The sequence below is a fragment of the Lineus longissimus genome, chromosome 7, assembly GCF_910592395.1.
Source record: "Lineus longissimus chromosome 7, tnLinLong1.2, whole genome shotgun sequence".
NCBI classification, from domain to species: domain Eukaryota; kingdom Metazoa; phylum Nemertea; class Pilidiophora; order Heteronemertea; family Lineidae; genus Lineus; species Lineus longissimus.
Window position 1 is genome coordinate 6,394,583 of NC_088314.1, and position 21,174 is coordinate 6,415,756.

The 21,174-nt window shown below is 42.2% G+C and overlaps 2 protein-coding genes and 2 long non-coding RNA genes across 6 annotated transcripts; 1 reads left to right on the plus strand and 3 right to left on the minus strand.

Moving 5' to 3' along the window:
* The first annotated feature begins 953 nt into the window (after positions 1 to 953).
* Positions 954 to 3,790, plus strand: LOC135491659 (somatostatin receptor type 3-like). Of its 3 annotated transcripts, none has more exons than XM_064777631.1 (2): positions 954 to 1,351; positions 2,211 to 3,790. In XM_064777631.1, exon 2 carries the CDS (start codon positions 2,268 to 2,270, stop codon positions 3,321 to 3,323), a length of 1,056 nt encoding a protein of 351 aa, XP_064633701.1. In that variant the 5' UTR covers positions 954 to 1,351; positions 2,211 to 2,267; the 3' UTR covers positions 3,324 to 3,790. The 3 variants fall into 3 exon arrangements, with proteins under 3 accessions (XP_064633701.1, XP_064633702.1, XP_064633700.1); XM_064777632.1 differs by lacking the exon at positions 954 to 1,351 and adding an exon at positions 1,940 to 2,064 and having other exon boundaries at positions 2,194 to 3,790; XM_064777630.1 differs by lacking the exon at positions 954 to 1,351 and adding an exon at positions 1,940 to 2,064.
* Positions 3,774 to 9,987, minus strand: LOC135491661 (endothelin-converting enzyme 1-like). The gene is made up of 12 exons (XM_064777633.1): positions 9,885 to 9,987; positions 9,411 to 9,509; positions 8,742 to 8,819; positions 8,117 to 8,238; positions 7,621 to 7,676; positions 7,285 to 7,336; positions 6,567 to 6,634; positions 6,230 to 6,327; positions 5,922 to 5,981; positions 5,707 to 5,799; positions 5,349 to 5,407; positions 3,774 to 5,200 (listed from the first exon to the last, which is right to left on the minus strand). The coding sequence occupies exons 2-12, from the start codon at positions 9,498 to 9,500 to the stop codon at positions 5,101 to 5,103; spliced, it is 876 nt and encodes a 291-aa protein (XP_064633703.1). The 5' UTR covers positions 9,501 to 9,509; positions 9,885 to 9,987; the 3' UTR covers positions 3,774 to 5,100.
* A 1,280-nt stretch (positions 9,988 to 11,267) lies between these two features.
* LOC135491694 (uncharacterized) lies at positions 11,268 to 14,762 on the minus strand. Its single transcript, XR_010447864.1, has 3 exons — positions 14,563 to 14,762; positions 13,586 to 13,833; positions 11,268 to 13,222 (listed from the first exon to the last, which is right to left on the minus strand). It is a non-coding gene; the product is annotated as an uncharacterized LOC135491694 (long non-coding RNA).
* Positions 14,763 to 15,205: 443 nt separating this feature from the next.
* LOC135491695 (uncharacterized) lies at positions 15,206 to 19,425 on the minus strand. The gene is made up of 3 exons (XR_010447865.1): positions 19,225 to 19,425; positions 15,684 to 16,933; positions 15,206 to 15,278 (listed from the first exon to the last, which is right to left on the minus strand). It is a non-coding gene; the product is annotated as an uncharacterized LOC135491695 (long non-coding RNA).
* Between the last annotated feature and the right edge of the window lie 1,749 nt (positions 19,426 to 21,174).

The following is a 21,174-nucleotide window of genomic DNA, read 5'->3' on the forward strand; positions in this document are numbered from 1 at the left end:
CGTGGTCGGATAAGAGAATGCATGCGTCAGTAATATTGGCTAAGCATGGTGGCCTGGCCCGTCAACAAACCACTTAAGCAGTTGTTTTAAACTGAAGGATTGAAAAATGATATGAAGATTGCCTAACTAATACAGGTGCGAGTATCAAATGAGTCAGTGCGTAGATCAAGTACGTAGATACGACGAAGGTTGCAAATCTCCGTTCTGATTTAAGAAAAAGGCCTACGCCATCCTTAATTAGGGACTCGTGATAAAGGTCTTGTACCAAGAATACGTCATTTAAAGTAGGAATGTTGATGACGAGTAGAAATATGTAAAGGCATTTTTGCCTTACACTTCCGAGGCCACCCGCAAGTCATTGGAGGGAATACGGATGACTCAAAGCACTCTGAATACCACCGCGGGGAGTAAAACCTTGGAGAAAAGATGATAATGCTTCATGCACTTTTGATCTTCACAGTATTTCCAAACATCAGATTTGGATTGAAAGTATATATCGACAACAAATGTGAGGCTGCTATTACAGCCCCAGCCCTACTGGTCAAAGTCCTAATATAACAACGTTCTTGATTCAATACACTTAGTGACAGTATCATGCATGCATTGTCGACATTCCACTGTAATGCCGACTTATGGTACTTGTCTGAATAAAAACTATCCCCTCCAAAGTACTTGAACCGACAAGGCGATGCAAATTCGACTCGAATACGTTCATCAAAACACTGACAAGAGAATAGCCGACGGGAAACAAACTCGGGATGAGTTAGTGAATATCGGTTGTTAACGAGGACGCACACGTTGTCAATGGTCGTCCTAATGGGAGAGCAACGGGAGTCAATGGTCCATTTATTAATTTTGTTGGAGAGAATGACGCTATTTTAGCAGCTAATTGCACAATTCTATATATGAGGATAGCCGCGAGGCAAACCGTGGGAAAGCGATGGAACTTTTTTTGCAAATGACGTAAGACTGAAAAAGAAGAGTTGGCTTTGTTCTTCATTCAGTGGAAGTTAATATCAGTATATAGGAACACGGACCTCTACACACTTTGGTATAGCTCCTGTGGTCGGACCGACTAGACACTGGCCACTGCTGTAATTGGTTATTAGGGTAAAGCTGCAGCGGCAACCGCAACGCTGTTGGAAGGAAATTTGGATTAACACGTCTGCACAACGAATGGATTATTAAGGCAAGACAGGGATATTTCCATCGGGGATAAAGCTGTCGGTGGTTGAGGTAAATTATTTGGTCTTGACGGTTCTTTTCGGCGGCAACTTTCGTAACAACCTTCAAATCTCAAGACAGACCACATATTGGGTACGCAAGGCGCGCAGGACTGAGACGAAAAAAGGTTAGACGCTTCTACATATCATGCACGCTCTCACATCGGGACTGTAGCTAGCTTTTGGATCAAGGGGGGGGGGCATCTCTTGTGGCCTCTATCCGTCGGCATTCTGTGGGTGTTTTGTTACACTGCGTAGGGGTGAGCACCGACCGATTCCCCCTTTCAAATTTCGAATTAAATATCCCTATCGTAAACAGCTAATAAACCTTGCATGGTTGCTAAGTTTATAGGCACGACAGCAATTAATTAAATGTAATTGTGATAAAAAGATTGATATAGGAGGTAATCCAAAATATCAATACAAATACACATGTACTCGGAGAAAAGACACGTTTATAGGTCATCCTGTTCAAAACACCGATCTAAGGTAATGAGAGCGTGGCCCAAGGGCAGGACGGGTGACAAGTTTTTGGCAAAAGACAAACACATTTGAGCATGTTTTCATGACTTGTTTGAATTTTGACATACTTTTTCGTGGTCAGATAAACAAAGAGTGAGAAAATAGGATTTCGATTATTTGCCCAATGTGAGCCTCGGGCAAATACTCGCTGGAGATTATTTACCGCAACCGGGTGACATTAAGTAGACATAGACCCTGGTATAAGCTGTGGAAACAAGCACGCATCGCCTCTCGCTGTCTTACCCCTGGGTCTAACCGTACCCGCTCCAAGGAGGCAATTGCAGCAATAACTGTCATGGCCACATTAGCGTTAGTATTGGTAAGTATGATAGTCCGGTGTTTCTGAGTGTGCATTTCTTAAGTTTCCCCTCATTGTTAGGAAAAGCCAGAAAGAGGGATCTTTTCGAGTGTTATAGGGCTGAACATGATCAAAAACTTAACTTTGCAGGCACTTTGTTTTTCCAGGGATACGGAACTAGAGGCACTAGATGAAAATTAAAGTGAAAATTTTCGGCGGATGCAATGGATTACCACAGTGTTGCTCGTCACATCCGCGTGGTGGCGCTACCCCTAATCATTCTCTGCGGAACAGTCGGGAATATTCTGTTTTTCCTGGTGCTAAGGAGGCGAGGGATGAATCCCGATTCCCCGACATCTTTTCTCCTTCAGGTGTTAGCAATGGTGGACCTTTTAGTATTGTCCATGGTCCTTCTGCCCAAATTCATTGGGTATGCCATGGGACAAGAACTAGAAGAAATTGCGGACATCTCTTGCAAACTGATCAACTTTTCCAATTATACGATGACTGACTTATCTTGTTGGATACTTGTTTTGGTTACCATTGAAAGATTCGTCGCGATTGCAGCGCCGTCTAGATCCACGAGGATATTTTCGACGAAAATTGCGCGTCTTCTTGTGGCGATTATCGTCTTCACTCTGATTGCTATCAACTGTGTCATACCATTCATGCTGAGATTGAAAGATGGAAAATGTGTTCCACATCCTCACTTCCGATACTTTTGGGAAGTGACGTTTGTGTGGGTAGATCTGATCCTATTTGGTATTGTGCCTCTTCTGACTATCTGCATCATCAGCATCGCGATAGCAATCGTTTTGCAATCTAGTGGGACAAGATACAGAGCCAGGGAAGACTCTGGTGAAGCAGGACAGTTCTTGATCCCCGCCATTGCAATGTCGTCTGTTACAAAAATGCTTGTTGTGATGGACATCATGTTTCTAGTCGCCGCATCGCCATTGACGTTTTTCACGGTTTTGTTACCCGGATGGCGAGAGTTCCCGGATGCAAACGAACGTGCAGAAGCGGAACTGATATTTGCCGTCTGTGAGATTTTAACGTTTAGTATTTACATGTCGAAATTTTATCTCTGCTGCCTAAGCGGGAGTAGATTTAGGAAGGAACTAAACAACATGTTTAAGAATAAATTCAGCGTAAAGGACACAGCAATGGTAGACTCGCCACCCTCGTCAATTGTCAATAGGGGGCAGGTCACCGACTACGACCGAGATGACGAAAGTCGATGTGATGGACAGAGTGAAGAGGCCGAGGAGGCAGTGTAAAACAATGGCATCCGCGCGTTAGAGTTTTACCAAAAAAGGAATAAACATAACGTATCACGTGACTTGCTATTTTCTTCAACAGCCTGAATTTCAATTGGTCAAATACCTACGGATCTTTCCCGCCGAAGTCTCAAAATAGATTGTTTTGTTTAAATTCGTCAGGTAAGACGACGAAGATCCAATGGCGATTCTCGGGGCAAATTATGTAATATAGTGACACCTTTATGTTTATTACTTTATGGTAGATCTTATAACATTGGTGAAATTTGCAATATACAAGTCTTAACGTGACAGGACAAATTGAAATTGTAGCCTTACTGTCGGCGTACTCACAAGCAATAGTTTGTAATATATACTACAGTATTTACCGTACCATTTGCCTGTAAAAAACAGGTATAGTTAGCTTACAAAACATGCTCAGCATTTTGAGTTAAGCATATGTTTATTTTACAGTAAATATATACATGTGTTTCTGAATCACTTAAAGGCTAGGTTTGTTCCCCAACATTTTCTACATGTGACCCGCTGGTAATCAAAAATAAACATGGTCATAGAAGTACATGTACCACTATTATAAACTAGACATGCCAGGGCGTTGGAAATATCGTCATGAATACTGTTTTTCCGTTATATCTTTGTACGCAACAGCAGTGTTGAGTTTTATGTTCAAGGTGTGTTCAGGTAAATGTAATTGGAAACTTTCAAATTTTAAATTTACATATTGCCCGAACGAATCTGGCGCAATAATCATTATGATCTTATCCACTTGTCAAATCGAATCGATCAGATTTACATTTCTGCAAATAAACTACTAAGTATATACATTGCATGTAGTTTGTCACAGTATTCCCCAGACCCCGATTTCGCAAAGTAAGATGCAGAAAGATGAACAGTCCCAAACTGGTCCGCAGTGTCACGTCATGTTATTGCTATATTATTCCTATTTGTACATTACATACATACTAAGTCGTGTATTCTTAGTGCCCATACATAGCCTAAGGTTAATATACATTATGCATAAAGTATAAATTGTAAACTCTTGTATCTATTTACAAAAGCATTGAGAGTTATAAGTCATTATTCAAAAATTACTCCTTACTCCGAAATTTTTAAGTGGCGGTTTAAGTGCACAGTACCCATATTGCTATTATGCTTTTGGTGTCTGATACTTCAGATTCTCCGCATCTAACTACGAACCATATCTTTATTCGTGCAGTGTCATCATCTTTAAGTCAATTCAGGCGGTTTCTCTCTCTTTCTTTGTCACGGTCTGTGCACTCCTGTGCATTACCTGTATCAATCAGTACCTTTGTCTTGTCAACTAGGTGGCCTATATTTCCATCTCGAACTGAATTGTTTGCTGCGGCATATGCTCGGCACTGTTGCTTTTTGCGGGTTTTTGTTCATATATCTTCCAACGGGACGCAGATAAATGCTTACTCCAGCAGCTCAAGCTGAAGTTTACAATGGATGAGGCATAAGAAGTACACGTAGTCTACCCCCTCCCCTACAAGATCCTGCAAAATCACCGAGTCGTGAAGAAAAAACATAAACTGACGCCAGAAGTTTTGAGAAAATTTTCAATCAACGTCACCTACAATGTTGAAAAACGATACCCTTGTTCACATGAAAGAAGGGATTAACCTTTATTTTCCGAGAAAAAAATGCAATTTAGAAAACTTCTTCACTCAGTCGAATGGCCTTCCATCCTCAGTGCACAACTTCCCAAAGGGAAGCAATTTGTAAGTGTTGTTGCTGTGAGTTTCCGTTGTCAGTTTCAGAGCGTTCCACATGTCAGCAGTGGGTACATCGCCGATCCCTGCGGACATTCGAAAACCTTTCCAGCGTGTTTGGTCTGCGATATCATCCCGAGGACGCTAAAAAAAGAGAAATCAATCATCAAGTCGACATTCAGCATAATGAACATACAAATCGTCGAAACAGGGAGCTCCCTTGCATTGCTTAGACCTAGCTATACACGTCTTGTCACATTCCGCCAAAACAGGATTTGTCTCCCCAACTTACCGTATTTCGTTGTCTGCCTTGTAATCTTTATTCGTTGGATCCCTTGGTCGACAAAGTAACTGAAAAAAAGTCCAACGAAACATTAAAACTTTGCAAAGTGTTTTCCACATCGAGTTTAAAATGAAATTACCACTTAAAGATAACTTTTATGATTGCTTTGTTTGCGACTGGAACTCATGCACGAAACGCGACTGAATTGACGCTTGATCTCCCCTCTCCATACACGTTCCCTTCTGTTTCCCATAAAGTTATTTATTCTTGATAATATTGTTATCAAAAATGCACGATTACAATATTTGGTCCAAACTCTTTGTCAGTTTTTACCTCAGTTACAAAATAGCACATCAAACTATGTTACCTGTGCTGCGTTGATGAAAAAGAGTTGATCCTGGGTGTAGGGAAGGACAGAGAACACTTGGTCATTCGGACGCTGCACTGATTTTCTGTATGCCTGAAAAAAGACACCAAAGTCAATGATTTGAATCATATTATTGGTTTTGTTTCGGTATGCATTCTTCTTGTCCTGGTGTGAACGAATTGTGAATCCCTCCGATGGGAAATGGAAAAACTTACCTCATATGCCCAATTCAGGCCCGCCACATCTGCTGTACCTAGCATGTATACGTCAGGAGACTGAAATTGAAAGGACATTTTAAGCTAGATCAGACAGGTCAGAAATAAGTAAGCCAGGCACCTTTGGCACACTTGCGTTCGAACGCCGATACTGCTTTTGGTGCGTATGATTAAACATTCAGCATTGATAAGTTACATACACTCCTTGTCTACTCTACGCTATTTGAAATGTATCCCTTCAAGTCACTGATGCCGTTAGCATTCGTGGCTTTTGTCTCTGAACCTCACTATTAAGAATGTTTCTTTACCTTGTATCCTCGATAGACAAGCGTCCTGTAATATTTTCTCATACATCGTTCCTTTTCCTCCAGTCCTTCTATCTTGCTTAGGTTGGTGGCACGGAGGGCTGAAAGAGCGCCCCGAAGAATCAACACACTAAACTCTGGCATTACCCGGTTTCGAGTTGCTCCCCTTTTGAAAAGGGTCTCAATATGTACAGGACGATTTACTGATATCTTTACCATGTGACACAACTATGGCCGGGAGGAATGGAGCTATGGAGGCTCGAACCTAGTGAATTAGGTCTTCAGCATTTTGAAATTTGATTATACGACCACATCACACAGCCCAATTTGTAACACTTACAAAATCCTTCAAAATCTCTCCCAAATTCATTACCGATGACAATCCCTATACCGCTGTATTTCATAAACCTGCAATGAAGATTGTCAAATTGAGATTACGATCTCATCAAGAACAGATCAAGGAATAGCCTACCTTCTATTCTTAGTGATAAAACCAATGCGACCCTTTGATAAGTTGACAATGATTCGGGCTCTCTAATGGTTACGACCCATTTCGCCTACTCCCATTTCGCCTAATTCCCATTTCGCCTACAACCCATTTCGCCTTCTTCTCATTTCGCCTAAACCCATTTTGCCTGCCTACAACCCATTTCGCCTACTTCTCATTTCGCCTAAACCCATTTTGCTTACTCCCGTCGTCGTCGTCGTCGTCGTCGTCGGCGCCGCCGCCGTTATAGGCGAAATGGGAGTAGGCGAAATGGGTGTAGGCGAAATAGGAGTAGGCGAAATGGGTGTAGGCGAAGTGGGTGTAGGCGAAATGAGATTAGGCGAAATGGGATGACACCTCTCTAATTCCTGGTGTCCCGCGGCTCTCTAAAGCTTTACTGAATGAGACATAGCGACAAGTTAGATGCTAGCGCCTCCTGCCTTCGGTGGGCTGTTGAACAATCTCCAACCACCCGGCGTCGGGCATAAAAATTCCCTGCTTTACGAAAGAATGGGAGATTCTGTTGTCAGTAATGTGAAGGAAGGCAATATTGTGCTGCTTGTATACTTACTCTTGCGATGACTTGTGGTAGTAAGGTGCCCTGAACAATGCAGGGAAAAGGGCTGAAACAAGGACAGGTCATATAGTGAACATGTTGAAGGCGAAATCTTCGTCCAGGTACGGGTCGATTTTACAGATCAAAATCCATTCTGAACCATTCGAGGTACTCCATCGCTAACCTCATCTCCCCTCGTTTGTGTAACGGAGTCCGGATCGGCGATGTCGATCCAGATCTTGAGGTTCAAGATCAAGACTATATACAATGACGACATCGCTCATTAAGTATGTCTCTTGGGATCGGCTACATGTACCAACCTAGTTGGACATCCTATTGTTAAGTGCTTACCAAATGCATTGTACTGGACGAGATTCTCTGCGCTTGTAAAAATGGAATGTGGTTGTCTGCAAAAAATTGGTATGTTCATTAACTAGTTCACCACAATGGTATTCAGAGACTTTCGTGGCAAAAGGGAATTATACATTGTGACATTTTGTACATTTCAGACCATCTCACAAACAAATGTAAGGATTTGGGTTAGCTCTTTGCATATCCTCTTGAAATTGATTAGTAAAAATATCAATTTGATAGTAATTTTTTACAATTCTGGTAGTTCCTATTGTAAGACTGTGAAATTAGTCGATTTTACTATCGAAATAATAATTCTAATAATTAATGGTTCTTTTTACTAGTTTTTTTCAGCTAGAAAACTAATTTTATAGTTGATGCAATAGGAGCCACCAAATTAGTTGTTTTTGCTGATAAAACTTGGCACGGGCAGAGGCTTACAGATAACTGATTCTCACAAGTGTAATCACAAGAATTCCACACAGAGGATTTATACCTTAGAAAACTGAGCCAATCCAAGTTGTCACTGTCTATCAACGTTGTCGCTTCCACAATATCGTTGAAACGCTTGGCACTGATGAAATTCTCAATGAATGGAGCGGACCGGTTAACTTCAAGCTGGAGGAAGAAGAAAACAGCAATATGGAGTTTAAGCGTTGGCGGCTAACGTATTGATCTGAATTTGATTGGTTATGCCACTGATATTGATAACCTACGTACTGAAAGCTGTCGAGAAATCGGACAAAACTAAAAATCATCTTCAGCTGCTGATCAATGCCCGAAACGCACCAACAGTGGACAGTGGTACTGGTAAAATTAATGTCCCATCCATGTCTGAAAAGTCGTTTCTTGATAATTATATCCTTTCCTTTTACATTAATACCTCGGTGCCGGTGTAACATCTGTGGTTGTTCCCCATGTTTCAGTGTTTCCAAACAATAGGCAGCTAGAGAGACCATGACTTTTCAATAGGGGGGATACACAGAAAAACTCGTCAATCTATTTTTGAGCGTTCCCAAACAATGAGGGGAAACACTCAAAAACAGAAACACTCAAAAACATTACACCGGTACTGTTATGCGGTGCCTTCCCGAGATAAATCAAAGAATTCAACGGCTTACCGTGGCAAAGAAAAAGTCCATCTTTTCATGGTCTAAGATCCATTCGGGGGCATTCAACATCACAAGCTTCTTGTCCATCTAGAAAAAGAAAGCACTGGTATCGAAATACTGACGGAAGAAGGGGAGCACATGGAAACGAAATCCAAGATGGCGGCTTTTTTGCGGGCCAATCTTCATTGGTCTATGCATAGGATGTCACAGAAAATGGATGATAAATCTGATAGCGTCCCGTGGACATTTTTCAGCACCCGATATTATCAAATTCAGTATTTACGCAAAATGAAAATTCAACATATCATGCCAGGAACACCATGGTGGTTGACATTAAGAGCCATCTTGATAATGAGTGTCTTACCGAGTTACGTCTCCCCGATGCATCCATCACTTCAATAAGCAAATATACAGTCAGAATTGTCCTGAGGTTTGAATGAGATGTGTCTCGCTAAATGAATTACTTAGTTCACATAAAGGACACTAATGTTGCTTATCAGATAGTGGCACTGGGGCCAGGGTCAGGGACAATCCATTGGGTAGTAGATGTGAATATCTGAAGTAGTGGAAAGTGCATGTGAAGATGAGGTGATGCCAATTGATTTCCCCAAGTTTAATATTTAAAGAGTGGTTTGCGTTTTAGCTTTAAAGCTGTCCGATATTTTTTCACCAACCTACCCTTCGTTTTATTTCTCCCTTGATCTCGTCGTCCATCCAGGGTAGACGGCTGATTCGGTCAATCGCCGCGGCTCGAATATCAGCTGTCATCCTTTTCAACTGTAAGCAAAGTTGTTTTCAATATTACTCCGCCGCTGGATGAGTACAAAAAACCCTGATGTCAGGATGGCGTAACGTTAACTTGGCGTTATCTCTTTTAGAGATGGCTGGTCGAATCAAGCCTCGAATTTCCAGATTGACAACGCTTCTTATCATCCTTTCAATCTTAAGGGGATCTTCATGATTTGGACAGACAGTAACCAAGCTTCTCCTATACTGACATACAAAGCGATTATTCCACGAGGCGACTTTGGTCATATGGTTGAATGGTAAGGCCATAACGCCGAGAAAACAACTGTTCCAATACGATAGCACCACACCTATCTTTTCATTACTTTCGTTGTACGAGACGCCCAACTTACTCTTCTTACTTACATTCTTATCTGAGACGACTGGATGCCTTCTCTGCTGGTCCAACTCGGCCACCAGTGGTAGTTTTAGAGACCTGTCCAAATACGTCAACAAGCAGTTTTTCCAATTTCGTACATCTGAAACGAAGATGCACTTTGGCGTACCAAATCGACTTCTGATGAGATCGTATGAATCTTAGTAAAGGTCACACTGCTGAGATGATGAATTCATCATTTTCATCAGATATCTCGCCTTGCCTTCTATTGGATTCCGCCACTCTTTATCATGATGATGATCAAAGGGACAGCATTTCCTTCACAGGCTAGCGCCATTAGCGCATCCAAGATCCAGTCCCCAGAAAAAGGCAAAAATCAATCGAAGACATTTCACCAACATCGAGTCTATTTGGTTTATCCGATAAGGATAAAGAGTAAACTCTACTAGCGAATGTCTCTTCCCTTGGGACGGGCAGACAAAGGCACTGTAGATGGATGCGACCAAGTCGGGAGAGTACTTTATTTATCTGGATTGCATTTCTGTGTGTATCTCAAGGAACATCAAACCCATCGGGGACGCTGTTATGTTATTTCAATACCGCGGTTTAAACATGTTTGAGAGACCGAAATATTGGAAATTGGCCAAGTGATCGTGACTTGAAATCGAAGCTTGAGATGAAACTTTGGGCAGACTATGAAGTCAAAATCAGTCAAAGGCAATTCCTTTCCTTCTTCAACCCTTATCTTATCTTCTTTTTCTTTGAGCAATGAGTACCACAACATAAGCGCAATAAATTTCGAGTCCGAGCCTTTGAAGATTAAGCCAATAATTAGAACACTTAGGTCTCTTTGTCGGCCTAACATGTCGGTCAGTTTCTGACGGATATTTTTTTCCTGGCCTAAAGAATCAATTAGTTATCAAAAACAAGGCAAAGAGATGCAGATGGCGCCGATTGAGATCGCGTTTACGACGACATATTTAAAAGATTCAATGCTCAAAACACTAAACCTATACGGTTTTCATCATCAGGTCAGTGCAGAAAGACATTTTGTCGAGAGGTCCGACCCCTACTTTCGCCATAACTGTTGCCTGGAATCATCCTCTGCAAAGTATTTTTCTCGTATCCCTTCTGGTTTGCAATTCCAATTTACTTCCCATTGATTTGAGACAAAATATTGGCAGATGGCTTTGGATGTCAGATGTAGGATAAGTCAAATATGGCTTGAGAGTTTCGCTGGGATGGTGTGCACCTGTCGGGCTCCTCAGCAACATGTGGGCCGTGATCCGACTTCCAACAGTATATATACTTTTAGTTATAGCTATGTAAAAAAGGTCGTAAACTCAAGTATATTCATGTTTTATTTTATGTTATATCGTCTCTTCCTTGCTTTTGAAGCGGTCAACAGTGGAGTTAGGGAAGATGCTGTCGACATTGCGAATGAAGCAGTCAATGGGACTACTGGTTAATTCTTCATGGCGTGAAGGATGAAATTACGCAGACGGAATTGATATGCGGCTGGAGGGGGGGCGGGCATTTGCCCTCTTCCGCTAGCTATGCCCCCGACAATGCTAGAACTTGTAGAAATGCAGCACATGGTGCTCATGGTGGATTAGAATCACAGAAACTATCCTCAAATGAGCCATTGAATGTAACATGTAACAAGCAACACTACTTTACAATGGACGTGAAAGAGTTAAAAGTTTGACAGGAACGCCACATAACTATCAGGTACTGGTGACAATCAGACTGGCGATGTCTTACAACGTCATAAATGGTTACATAATATATTTATTTTTTATCAAGAAGGGGGACCTGTTGGCTTAGGATTCCCAAAGTTTCATAGCCTAAACTTTTTCTTTGGCTCGGGGCTTTCCTGGCAGCACTTAATTGGCTCTTTAACAGCGTCTTGGCTCTTGGCTCTCAGATTAGGGCATCCCGCGGATATTCCATTCTACAATCTTTACTCCAATAACCAGATTTACAACTTTTTAGATCACATACTACAGAGCACAAACTACACAGTTTAGGTTTTAATGGGCCTGCTCAGGGTAAAGTAGAATCACAGAAACTATCCTCAAATGAGCCATTGAATGTGACATGTAACAAGCAACACTAATTTACAAAGGATGTGAAAGAGTTCACCGTTTGACGGAATGCCACATAACTATCAGGTAATCGCCCTCTGAACTGGTGACAATCGGACTGGCCTGAAATTCTCATTATCGTCCACTCCTCAGTAAAATCCAACTAAAATGGGGTCATTGTATACAGTGGTACTGTATTACCCCGATGAGAAGCAAGTACGTCCCCCACTCTCAGCCAAGATATTTGTACGTGGACCGGTTTGACTACGGGCTGAAGTTGACGATGTACTCCTGACGGAGCCATTGGGTTCTTCGCCCGCTCATTGACCAAGGTGTGGTGACCTGGAGACAGTGACCGGGTTAGCACTAGCTGGTCGAAGGACATATTCGAAGGCGTCCATTCGCAACTTCTCATCTTTCAGGTACAACCTATTCACGTGGACCAAGTCTTACCCAGAACCTCCCCTTACGTAGCGTGGGGTACCAACCCACCGCAGATACAAGAGATGTGTGCGTGGTAACCAGATATCCTACACCACCCCCAGATCTCAGAACTGGTTGTGATGCTGCCCATTCGCAATAGGTATAACCGCCGTCATGCCCCTTTGATTTTGCCATTCAACGCCACCATCGGGACACAGGCCTCAAATTGAGGGATGGGCGACAATGATTATTTCAGACCGATCAGAATGTCACAAGCCCAGAGCGAAATCACCAGACAGTTATATGGAGTTACACCAAAAGGCTGACCCCCTCACTTCATTTGTAAATAGGTGTTGGATATTTTTGTCACATTTAATGGACCCAGTCCAACAATCTCAGGAGGGACCTTCAGTGCGGCAAATCGCATAGGTTTTTAAAAGTGAAAACAAAAAGGTCACTTCAGTAGCTAACCTACAGTAACTAGAGTACCAGGTGTTGGATATTTTTGTTACATTTAATGGAGTCACTCCAACAATCTTTTGAGGGATCAATGCAGTTGATCATGATGGCTTTGTAAACTGAAAACAAATGGGTCACTAACACTGCCTTAAGTTACTGTGGCAAACAAAATGACACTTGTTCCATTGTACAATTTTCAAATCACATACTACAGAGCACAAACTACAGTTATAGGCCTAAAGCAGGCCCAGGGGCTTTAGTCCTAACTTGAAAAAAGGTCCTTCTCAGCTGAAAAATTGAATGTCCAAATATTGTTTGTGCTGTCTTTCAGAATATTCTTCATGCTCAGGATGTTGTGTCCAAACTTTACCATCCGAGGACCTACTGGTGAACCAAAGCTGAAATAATGATAACAACTGATTTAGAGTGAAAGAAAATGAGGGTTACCCATTCAATTGAAAGGTGTCCGTCAATCATGATGTTTACAAGATGTTGTACCGAAAGATATCAGTCATATCGAATACTCAAATTACTTTTGTGGCATTATCACGGGAGACTGGTTGTGATTTTGTCCTTGAATTTTTCATGGCAGGAAATTAGAATCATGTACCACAGACTATCCTTCCGTGCAACAATGCCATCATTAGGATGATAGTTGCAGTCACAGAAGGGTATCCTGAGCTTGCCCAGGCCTCAGCCAGATTAGCCATATTTAGACCTATACCGCAAAACACAAGTTCTGCTATAAACAATCAACAAACCATTGTAGTCAAAGACGCCTGGACATCACAGGGCAATCTTGCATCAACATTGTAGATTCCCTCATCTTTGTCTTCAGTAAGATATTGCTGCAGTCCACTGATCCCAGCTGACAGCATTGGTAGTGGTGTTGGAGGGCCAACCCTCCCCATCTGGATTGGTCTTAGCTTGTTAACCAGGAGGAAGATTGTGCGGTATCAGTCTTGATCACCTGTGCTATTTTCCAGTCTAGTTCATGAGGTGTTGGCTGCTGGAAAGACCAATAGTATTCATTTAATTTAGAGTTTTGAATGACCAATCCTTGATTTCCGTTTCTCTGAAATTTTGAAAGGTCATCCTCTCCTCCCTTGGTTTTTTTATTTCTGAAGATAATATCAAAACTCAGCCACCTTGTAAATTTGGGACAATTCAAATTCCAATTTAATACCGCAAGGGAGTCTTGGCCATAGCCAAATTCCTTTTAATCTTCTACAAACATTGTGTAACTTGGCACAACCTACATTTTACCACAAGGACTTCTTGACTGCATCCAAAATTATGGTCTTATGGTCTGGTGTCATAACTTTCAACGCCAGTCTTTCCAAAAAAAGCAACCTCAGCGTTTCTATTCATAAAGCTGGGTGGAGTTAAACAAGATAGACAGTGACCTGCCACAGGTCTCATGCCAACTTTAAGGTTCAAACGATGGGCCTCTGGAGTTCAAGCAACTAATCCACAGAAGCTCTGGTACATATGTTGATGTGTCGTCTTCCCAACCTGCTGTCACTGTCTCACAAAGTGCAATGATTTGAAGCCCTAACTAGCACTCATCACAGGCAAATGGAATAATTTCAAAATGCATGCTTACAGCAGAGGGTACCTGTACTTGTCACTAAACCACCTGTCCTTTTACTGTCTGGTGCAGTCTCTCTTGGACAACCTCAGGGACAAAGTTCATATTTATTCAAACTGAAAACTCTTAATACATTTAAAAACTTACAGGAAAAGCCTTTAGTTTCCAATGGATCCATCTTCAGTCCTGCCATTGGTGACGTTGGCAACATGATAGGGATTGTCAATAATCTTAGCTTGGTTCAGCCCCAGCTCTTGTTCACAGCAGGCATTCCAGGGGTGACAAGTGTCTCCGAGCATCCATGCAACGTAATGGTTTCTCCAGGCCCCCGTGACACCCAAGCCCAATGATCTTGAAACCATGCTGAAAAACAACACGAACCATTTAAATAATCATAAATTTGTTGACAATTTTACATAAAAATTCGGACACTTTGACATCTGGAAGCATCCATCCTATCATCGACTGGCTACTGATATCTCATCCTAGCAATAGCTAGGTAATTGCCTAGCTGTGGTGGTTACCTCGTAGATATGTTCCCAGGCGGCACAACCCTAATTTCTGTCCCTGTTGATAATCTTTCACTATCACAAGTCCAATTATCACTATATGAGCAGATTTCACTTCACCTAAGATCACAAGCAAGCACTTTTTAAACTGCAGAATTACAGCAGAATGAATGTCACTAAACAAAGAGACAGGCAACTTCACGGCACACAGGCCTCCACCTCCTTTGATGGACAGTTTGCCTACATACTTGGAGCACTTTGGTTTGGCGTGGCTCATCTACCTGATCAAGTAGATTGCTGAATCTCCCTTGGACAGCCTTCGTGGAAACCATGCCCTCTGATCTTGCTATTAGGCTGAAAAGAAACATCAAGATTTATCATAATCAATGCAGGCTATTACCGCATGCAAGAGTCTTTGATATCTCGCTAAGCGTACATCCTTAGATTGACTGCTTTCCAATCTCCTTTGTTTGAACATCATCCTCATTGTCTTGCCATGGGAGAGGGTTTGAGCCCTGTTGGTATCCTTTTCTGATACAGCCAGTGGTTAGCCACTAGCTTGATAAATTAAGTGGGTACAGATTGCCTCCTCGCCACGCACTTGGCATGTAAGAAAGGAATATAGCAAGTAAGGAATATAGCAAATAAGGAGCATATCATATAGCAAGTCTGGCTGGCCCATTCTTTATGGGTAACACAATTAACTTTTTCTAAAGTTGTTTATTACATCATCAAATATCATGCAGATTCCACACCAACCTTGTATCCCAAGACGGATTCTTCTCGCAACAACATTTCCAGTTCAAATGGTATTGTGGTCAGCAAAACCCAGCCAATGTCGCAGCAAAGAACTGTGGTCCTTGGTAAATTTTGTTAACGGGCCATGGCTTGTCAGTAGAATGACGATGCCATACCAAATCTGAATGCCTTCATCTCCTTCCCTGTTAATGTGGGTCATCAGGTGGAGGGGCTGAAAAAGATAATGGTTCTCACTTAACTTTTGATTCTGAATGGTAAATTCTCCACGGCACTCGCGGCAAATGGTAACCCCAAAGTTATGGGCCTGGCTGCCTTATTCTAATTATACAGCCCCAGTTCTTAGGCTCCGGATCCAGGTGTGCATTGCCAGGAGCTCCGCAATCACTCTGGCAGGGTTGCTATGCCTAAAATAAGCTGAGGCAAATTTGTCTTGGGCAAGGGACAAATTGCTGTTGAGAGGCCTCTACCTCCACAGCACTTTTTTCAAGAAATGCTCTGGAGGCAAAATCCTGAATTTTGAGGCCCGAAAACTAACAGTGAGTAGAAACATTGGCTTTCCACATCAAGTTCTTCTACCAAAGATTAAGCTTTATAAAATCAGAAGAGTCATTTAACACCAACAGCTTTGAAGTTAAGAATTTCAAGATTGAGGTCCAAGGCCAAGTTTTATGTTATTGTTTCAAAGGACACATATCGAACTCTGTGAATTAAGACAAAATTAAGAAGCAGTCATCCCTCCAGTCCACATACCAGAGTTTCTGGTTGTTTATGATCACAATGACAAGGATATTGTGGGTTCAACTCTCACATAATCTGCGCCACCTCATCTCGTTGTCCTTGAGCAAGGCACCTAATACTTCATTGTGTCGCCCAAAGATTGAGGACACTCAAAAATCTCTGTCAATGTAAACCTATGTCAACTCATCCTGATATTTTGATGAGGAGACCCTAGGCTTCCACTGATCAGCACATCTGGGAAATTTTTAACTATGGAAACACAAAAAGGGCCTTGTCCAATCCCAGTTTGATTATGAATCACTGTATGAAATATCAGGTGGGCCTAATTTGGTATTTATTGTAAATTGTCAGTCAGGTACTCATCTGGAAATACTGTTTTTTTCAGTTGAGTGATCCCTTCTTGGCTTTGTTGCTCTCCAGGCTGGGAACCACCTTCCTCTAAGCAAAGCTTCCTCCGCAACTGTGCTTTCAGGCAACAATGGGCATCACCAATAAACTTGATCATTTCATTGCTATAATCAAGAAGATGGAAGAATATTTACAATAATGGGTAGTCTTGTTTAATACATCAAAGACCTTTTCAACTTGTCCTTCGACCAAGCTCATTGCTGAAGACTAGAGTGTAGACATTTTTAAGAATAGCACAATACTCAACATCTTGATCTTGATCTTCGGTAGGTGGACATTGGGGACTTAGCCCTAAATCTTGTGAAAGTAAAAATCTGGTAAGGGGGGTCTGAGCATGGGGTCCCCCAGAAACATATGGGCCACATATTTTTTCCTGACATCTGGATTCCAATAAATACACTAGGCTGTAAAACCTTTGCCTATGCTGCTGCTGGAATATAGATGGTTCGCGAAAATATTAAATATACTCATCAAAGAAAGTTAAGGACCAGAAAATGCCTAAATATGAATGTCCTGTATGACCTCCAAGACACAGTAATAATCAATTTCACATGTGGTTTGTTCCAGTTGTTGCATAACTTCTTTCTAAACTTGTCACAACCTGAAAATGGGTGTTTTTGGCATGTCAGCTGACCACATAAAGTGGTACAAAAGTCCATGCAAGTGCTTTTCCTTGCATTTCCCACCAAGCTCAGGCAGCATTCTGACAAGAGAGATGCCTAGACACCACTTGAGTGAAGTAGAGGTTGCACGAGCCATAGGGATGCTGGAAGCTGGCTTCAGTCAGCGACGAGTAGCTGAGATGATGGGTGTGTCTCACAGTGTCATCAGTCGTGCTAACCAACGACACCGGGAGACAGGGCGATACTCAGAGAGACCCTGTACTGGCCGACCATCAGCAACAACTGCGAGGGATGACCGCTACTTAGTGACTCTTTGTCGTCGCAACCGCTTCAGTAGTGCTCGCAGACTCAATAACCAATTCACTGCTGCAACTGGGGTGACTGTTTCAAATCAAACCATCCGTAACCGACTTCACAGAACCAACATGCATGCCAGGAGGCCACTGCAATGAATCCCATTAACCCCTGCTCACAGAAGAATCTGTCTCAATTGGGCTCGTGATCATGTGGGATGGACCCACCAGCAATGGCGCCATGTTCTGTTCTCAGATGAGAGCAGATTCAGCCTGGACCACAATGATGGACGTGTTAGAGTCTGGAGACAACAGGGAGAGAGATTTGCAGAGGCCTGCATCGCTGAACATGACCGCTATGGTGGAGGCAGCATCATGGTGTGGGGCGGAATCAGCTACGGTCAACGCACTCGCCTCTATGTGGTCCCAGGGGGAACAATTACAGGTGTGAGGTACAGAGATGAAATCGTGGAACCTTTTGTGGTTCCGTTTGCAGAAAACGCTGGGGAAAATTTCATTTTCATGGACGACAACGCCCGTCCCCACACAGCGAGGGTGGTGACACAGTACCTGGCGGATCATGGAATTGAGCGTATGGACTGGCCAGCAAAATCCCCGGACTTGAATCCGAAAGAACATGCCTGGGACATGATGGGAAGGAGTATTGGAGCGCTTGAGGTGCAGCCAAATGGGTTGCAGCAGCTTGGTGTGGCCTTGGAGGCTGCATGGGATGCAATTGATGTCAGGGATGTTAATCATCTGATAAACTCAATGAGACAGCGGTGTCAGGCTGTTATTGCAGCAGGGGGAGGCCATACTCGCTACTGACCATGCTGACATTGATGACAAGACATTTAGGCTAAAATTGTAAAAAAGTTGACACACCAAAACACCCATTTTCAGGTTGTGACAAGTTTAGAAAGAAGTTATGCAACAACTGGAACAAACCACAAGTGAAATTGATTACTGTGTCTTGAAGGTCATACAGGACATTCATATTTAGGCATTTTCTGGTCCTTATATGTGCTGTGAAAAAAATATGTTAAAAATAAAAAAGTGGTCCTTAACTTTCTTTGATGAGTATATCAGCCATTTTTTTCACAGGAACTTGAGGAAGCGTAAGTTTTACAACGACTATTGACATCACCCTTGTCGAAAGAGTAATTCTTCTAAATAGCTTTTAAAAGTGCGACCTCGAAAGAATTGTCTTCCTCTAAATAATAAGAAATATAGGCTTCCAAGTCTATTTCCACATGGATGAGCAGTATTTTAATGTGGATGGAGGGATAAGCTACAGAGCATCACAATGCACTGAACTGAATAGTGAATGCACTGAATGATGCACACATGATGCACATATGATGCACAGACATTCAAGTTTTTTAAGAGTTTTCAGCTGCAAATTTCAAATGCCACACCTACATTCTCGCCTCAAAATCGACGAAAAACAGAATAGAAATACGAATGTTAACTGCTTACCAATGGTTATTCTGTATGTTAATTCCTGAACAGTTTACTTATCCAATTCGATCTACGATTTCCAGGAGGCGAGATGCCATTTCAGCCACAAGACGGCCACGAGAAAAACGAAACGTGTCACGGGATAAGCTCGCGAAAAACCGTTGTAAACGGCAGATTTCAACCTGAAAATCAAAAGGAACGACTTACAATTACGAACAACAAGTCATATTTACTAGTTATTAAGTTTGGAGCTGTCAAACCAGGCTGATTTATGATCGAAAACGACCATGAAATCATCATCACTGTTGCGCGAAACAATGTATTCATCTATATCAAGAACTTGCCGTCGTTCGAAGTTACCGTTTTCAAAAATCCCTTGTATATGATATCGTACGAATACTTTTTCACGGTATTTGTTCCTATAGATGTAAAAATTCACAAAGAACCTCAAAATAAGTATTATTGGTGCTAATTCACAAGGATGATGAAGGATTTGATCGGTGTTTCGCGGCCGATTTTTACTCTGAGCATGTGACGCGAACTGGCGCATTGCGCATTTCGAGAAAAAAACATCACGCGAACTTCTCCGACGGAAAAAATAGGGAACAAGTTGACTAAAATGAAAATGAATGGGCCTGTTATGGACACGAGATCATAAACAAGAATTCGGACATAAAACTTCTATTATTTATCCGACAAAAACTGTCTTTGAGGACCAAAAATAACCACGAAATGTCAAAAGTTTCCGAAATGTATATCGTCTGCGTCCACAGCGTGCAGGAGTGCGGGCGTCACGTGATAGCAATGACGCGATGTCGTTGGTTGGAAACAACCAAATATGGTCCTCAAATTTAGCGGGGTATTGGGTCCACAAACCAACCCTCAAAATGGCGTTTTTTGGCTTTACAAAGCACGTATGGGTCCTGAAACTGACTATGAATTTAAGATGATAATATCTCTGGCAAAGAACGCTGCAATTACCCTGTTTTGTTTTGTTTTGTGAGAGTTCATTCACCCCTCCCCCCCTCCCCCCCAAACCTCATTGGGCGGGTCCATTTTCCCTTTCCGTTGCAGATGCGAAAGCTATAAAATGGGATAGGAGCCGTATCGGCTTTCCTGCGGCAGCAGATGGAAAAGCCATAAAATGGGATAGGAGCCGTCACGGCGCCATTGTTTATAGCACATCCAGAAAGAACATCTGCATCTAGGGGTTGTCAAGCGGGGTCGGGGTAGTGCGGTGCATAGGCCTACTCAGGGATTGTTTCATGATATCTTTTAAAGTCATTACATCAAAACCAGGCGAAAAGATATATAAATATATAAATACGCAGCCCTATTGAACAAAATACAAGAGAGGAAGACATTGTAACAATCTTACTCGGCCACAATTGTTCGGTACTGTCGCAACCTTACTGTCTCAGAAAAGAAGGAGTATTGCCTCAAATGACTGACATGGAGACATTTTCACAACCTACCTCTTTCAGAATTGTAAGACATGCGATTGAAATCTGCGCCTTCGCCTTGCAATAACAGAATAAGGTTTGTATAGACTACAAAGGATCATGGTCAGGAACAAAAATACATCGTCACAACCGAGCTTTCCAGTGTATACTGTTGCCTTCCTATACAGAATGTCTCTGAAAAGGATCTGCTGGTTGGCATACCGTTGCAATCGTTTGATGTTTCTCTCTACTTATTCTTGCAGTCTTAGACTGTCTCGTCCCGAATAAGCCCAATCTCGTCAGGCTCATGAGCTGCCATCATCTTTTGCCGTATGGTCCAGAAAATATATCCATAGTGCCTTGTTCAACAAGGGCTCAACATGTGGACATCCTCACAATCGATGCCTCTCGCATCATTGAGACATGCTGTCCGCTTTGCTATGTACAGGACATCTCAGAAAGGATCGACAAGGCTTTCAAAACCAAGGACCTGACATGGAGAAATCATCACAACCTAGCTCTCTCG

Bases quoted from the DNA above. Each gene is read 5' to 3' on its own strand.
- LOC135491659 (XM_064777631.1), top strand. From the start codon at position 2,268: ATGGATTACCACAGTGTTGCTCGTCACATCCGCGTGGTGGCGCTACCC.
- LOC135491661 (XM_064777633.1), bottom strand. From the start codon at position 9,500: ATGACAGCTGATATTCGAGCCGCGGCGATTGACCGAATCAGCCGTCTA. The intron at 7,677-8,116 runs GTATAAATCCTC...AATTTTTTGCAG, and splicing joins GATTGGCTCAGTTTTCTAAG to ACAACCACATTCCATTTTTA. The intron at 5,408-5,706 runs GTAACATAGTTT...ACTTTTTTTCAG, and splicing joins TTTTCATCAACGCAGCACAG to TTACTTTGTCGACCAAGGGA.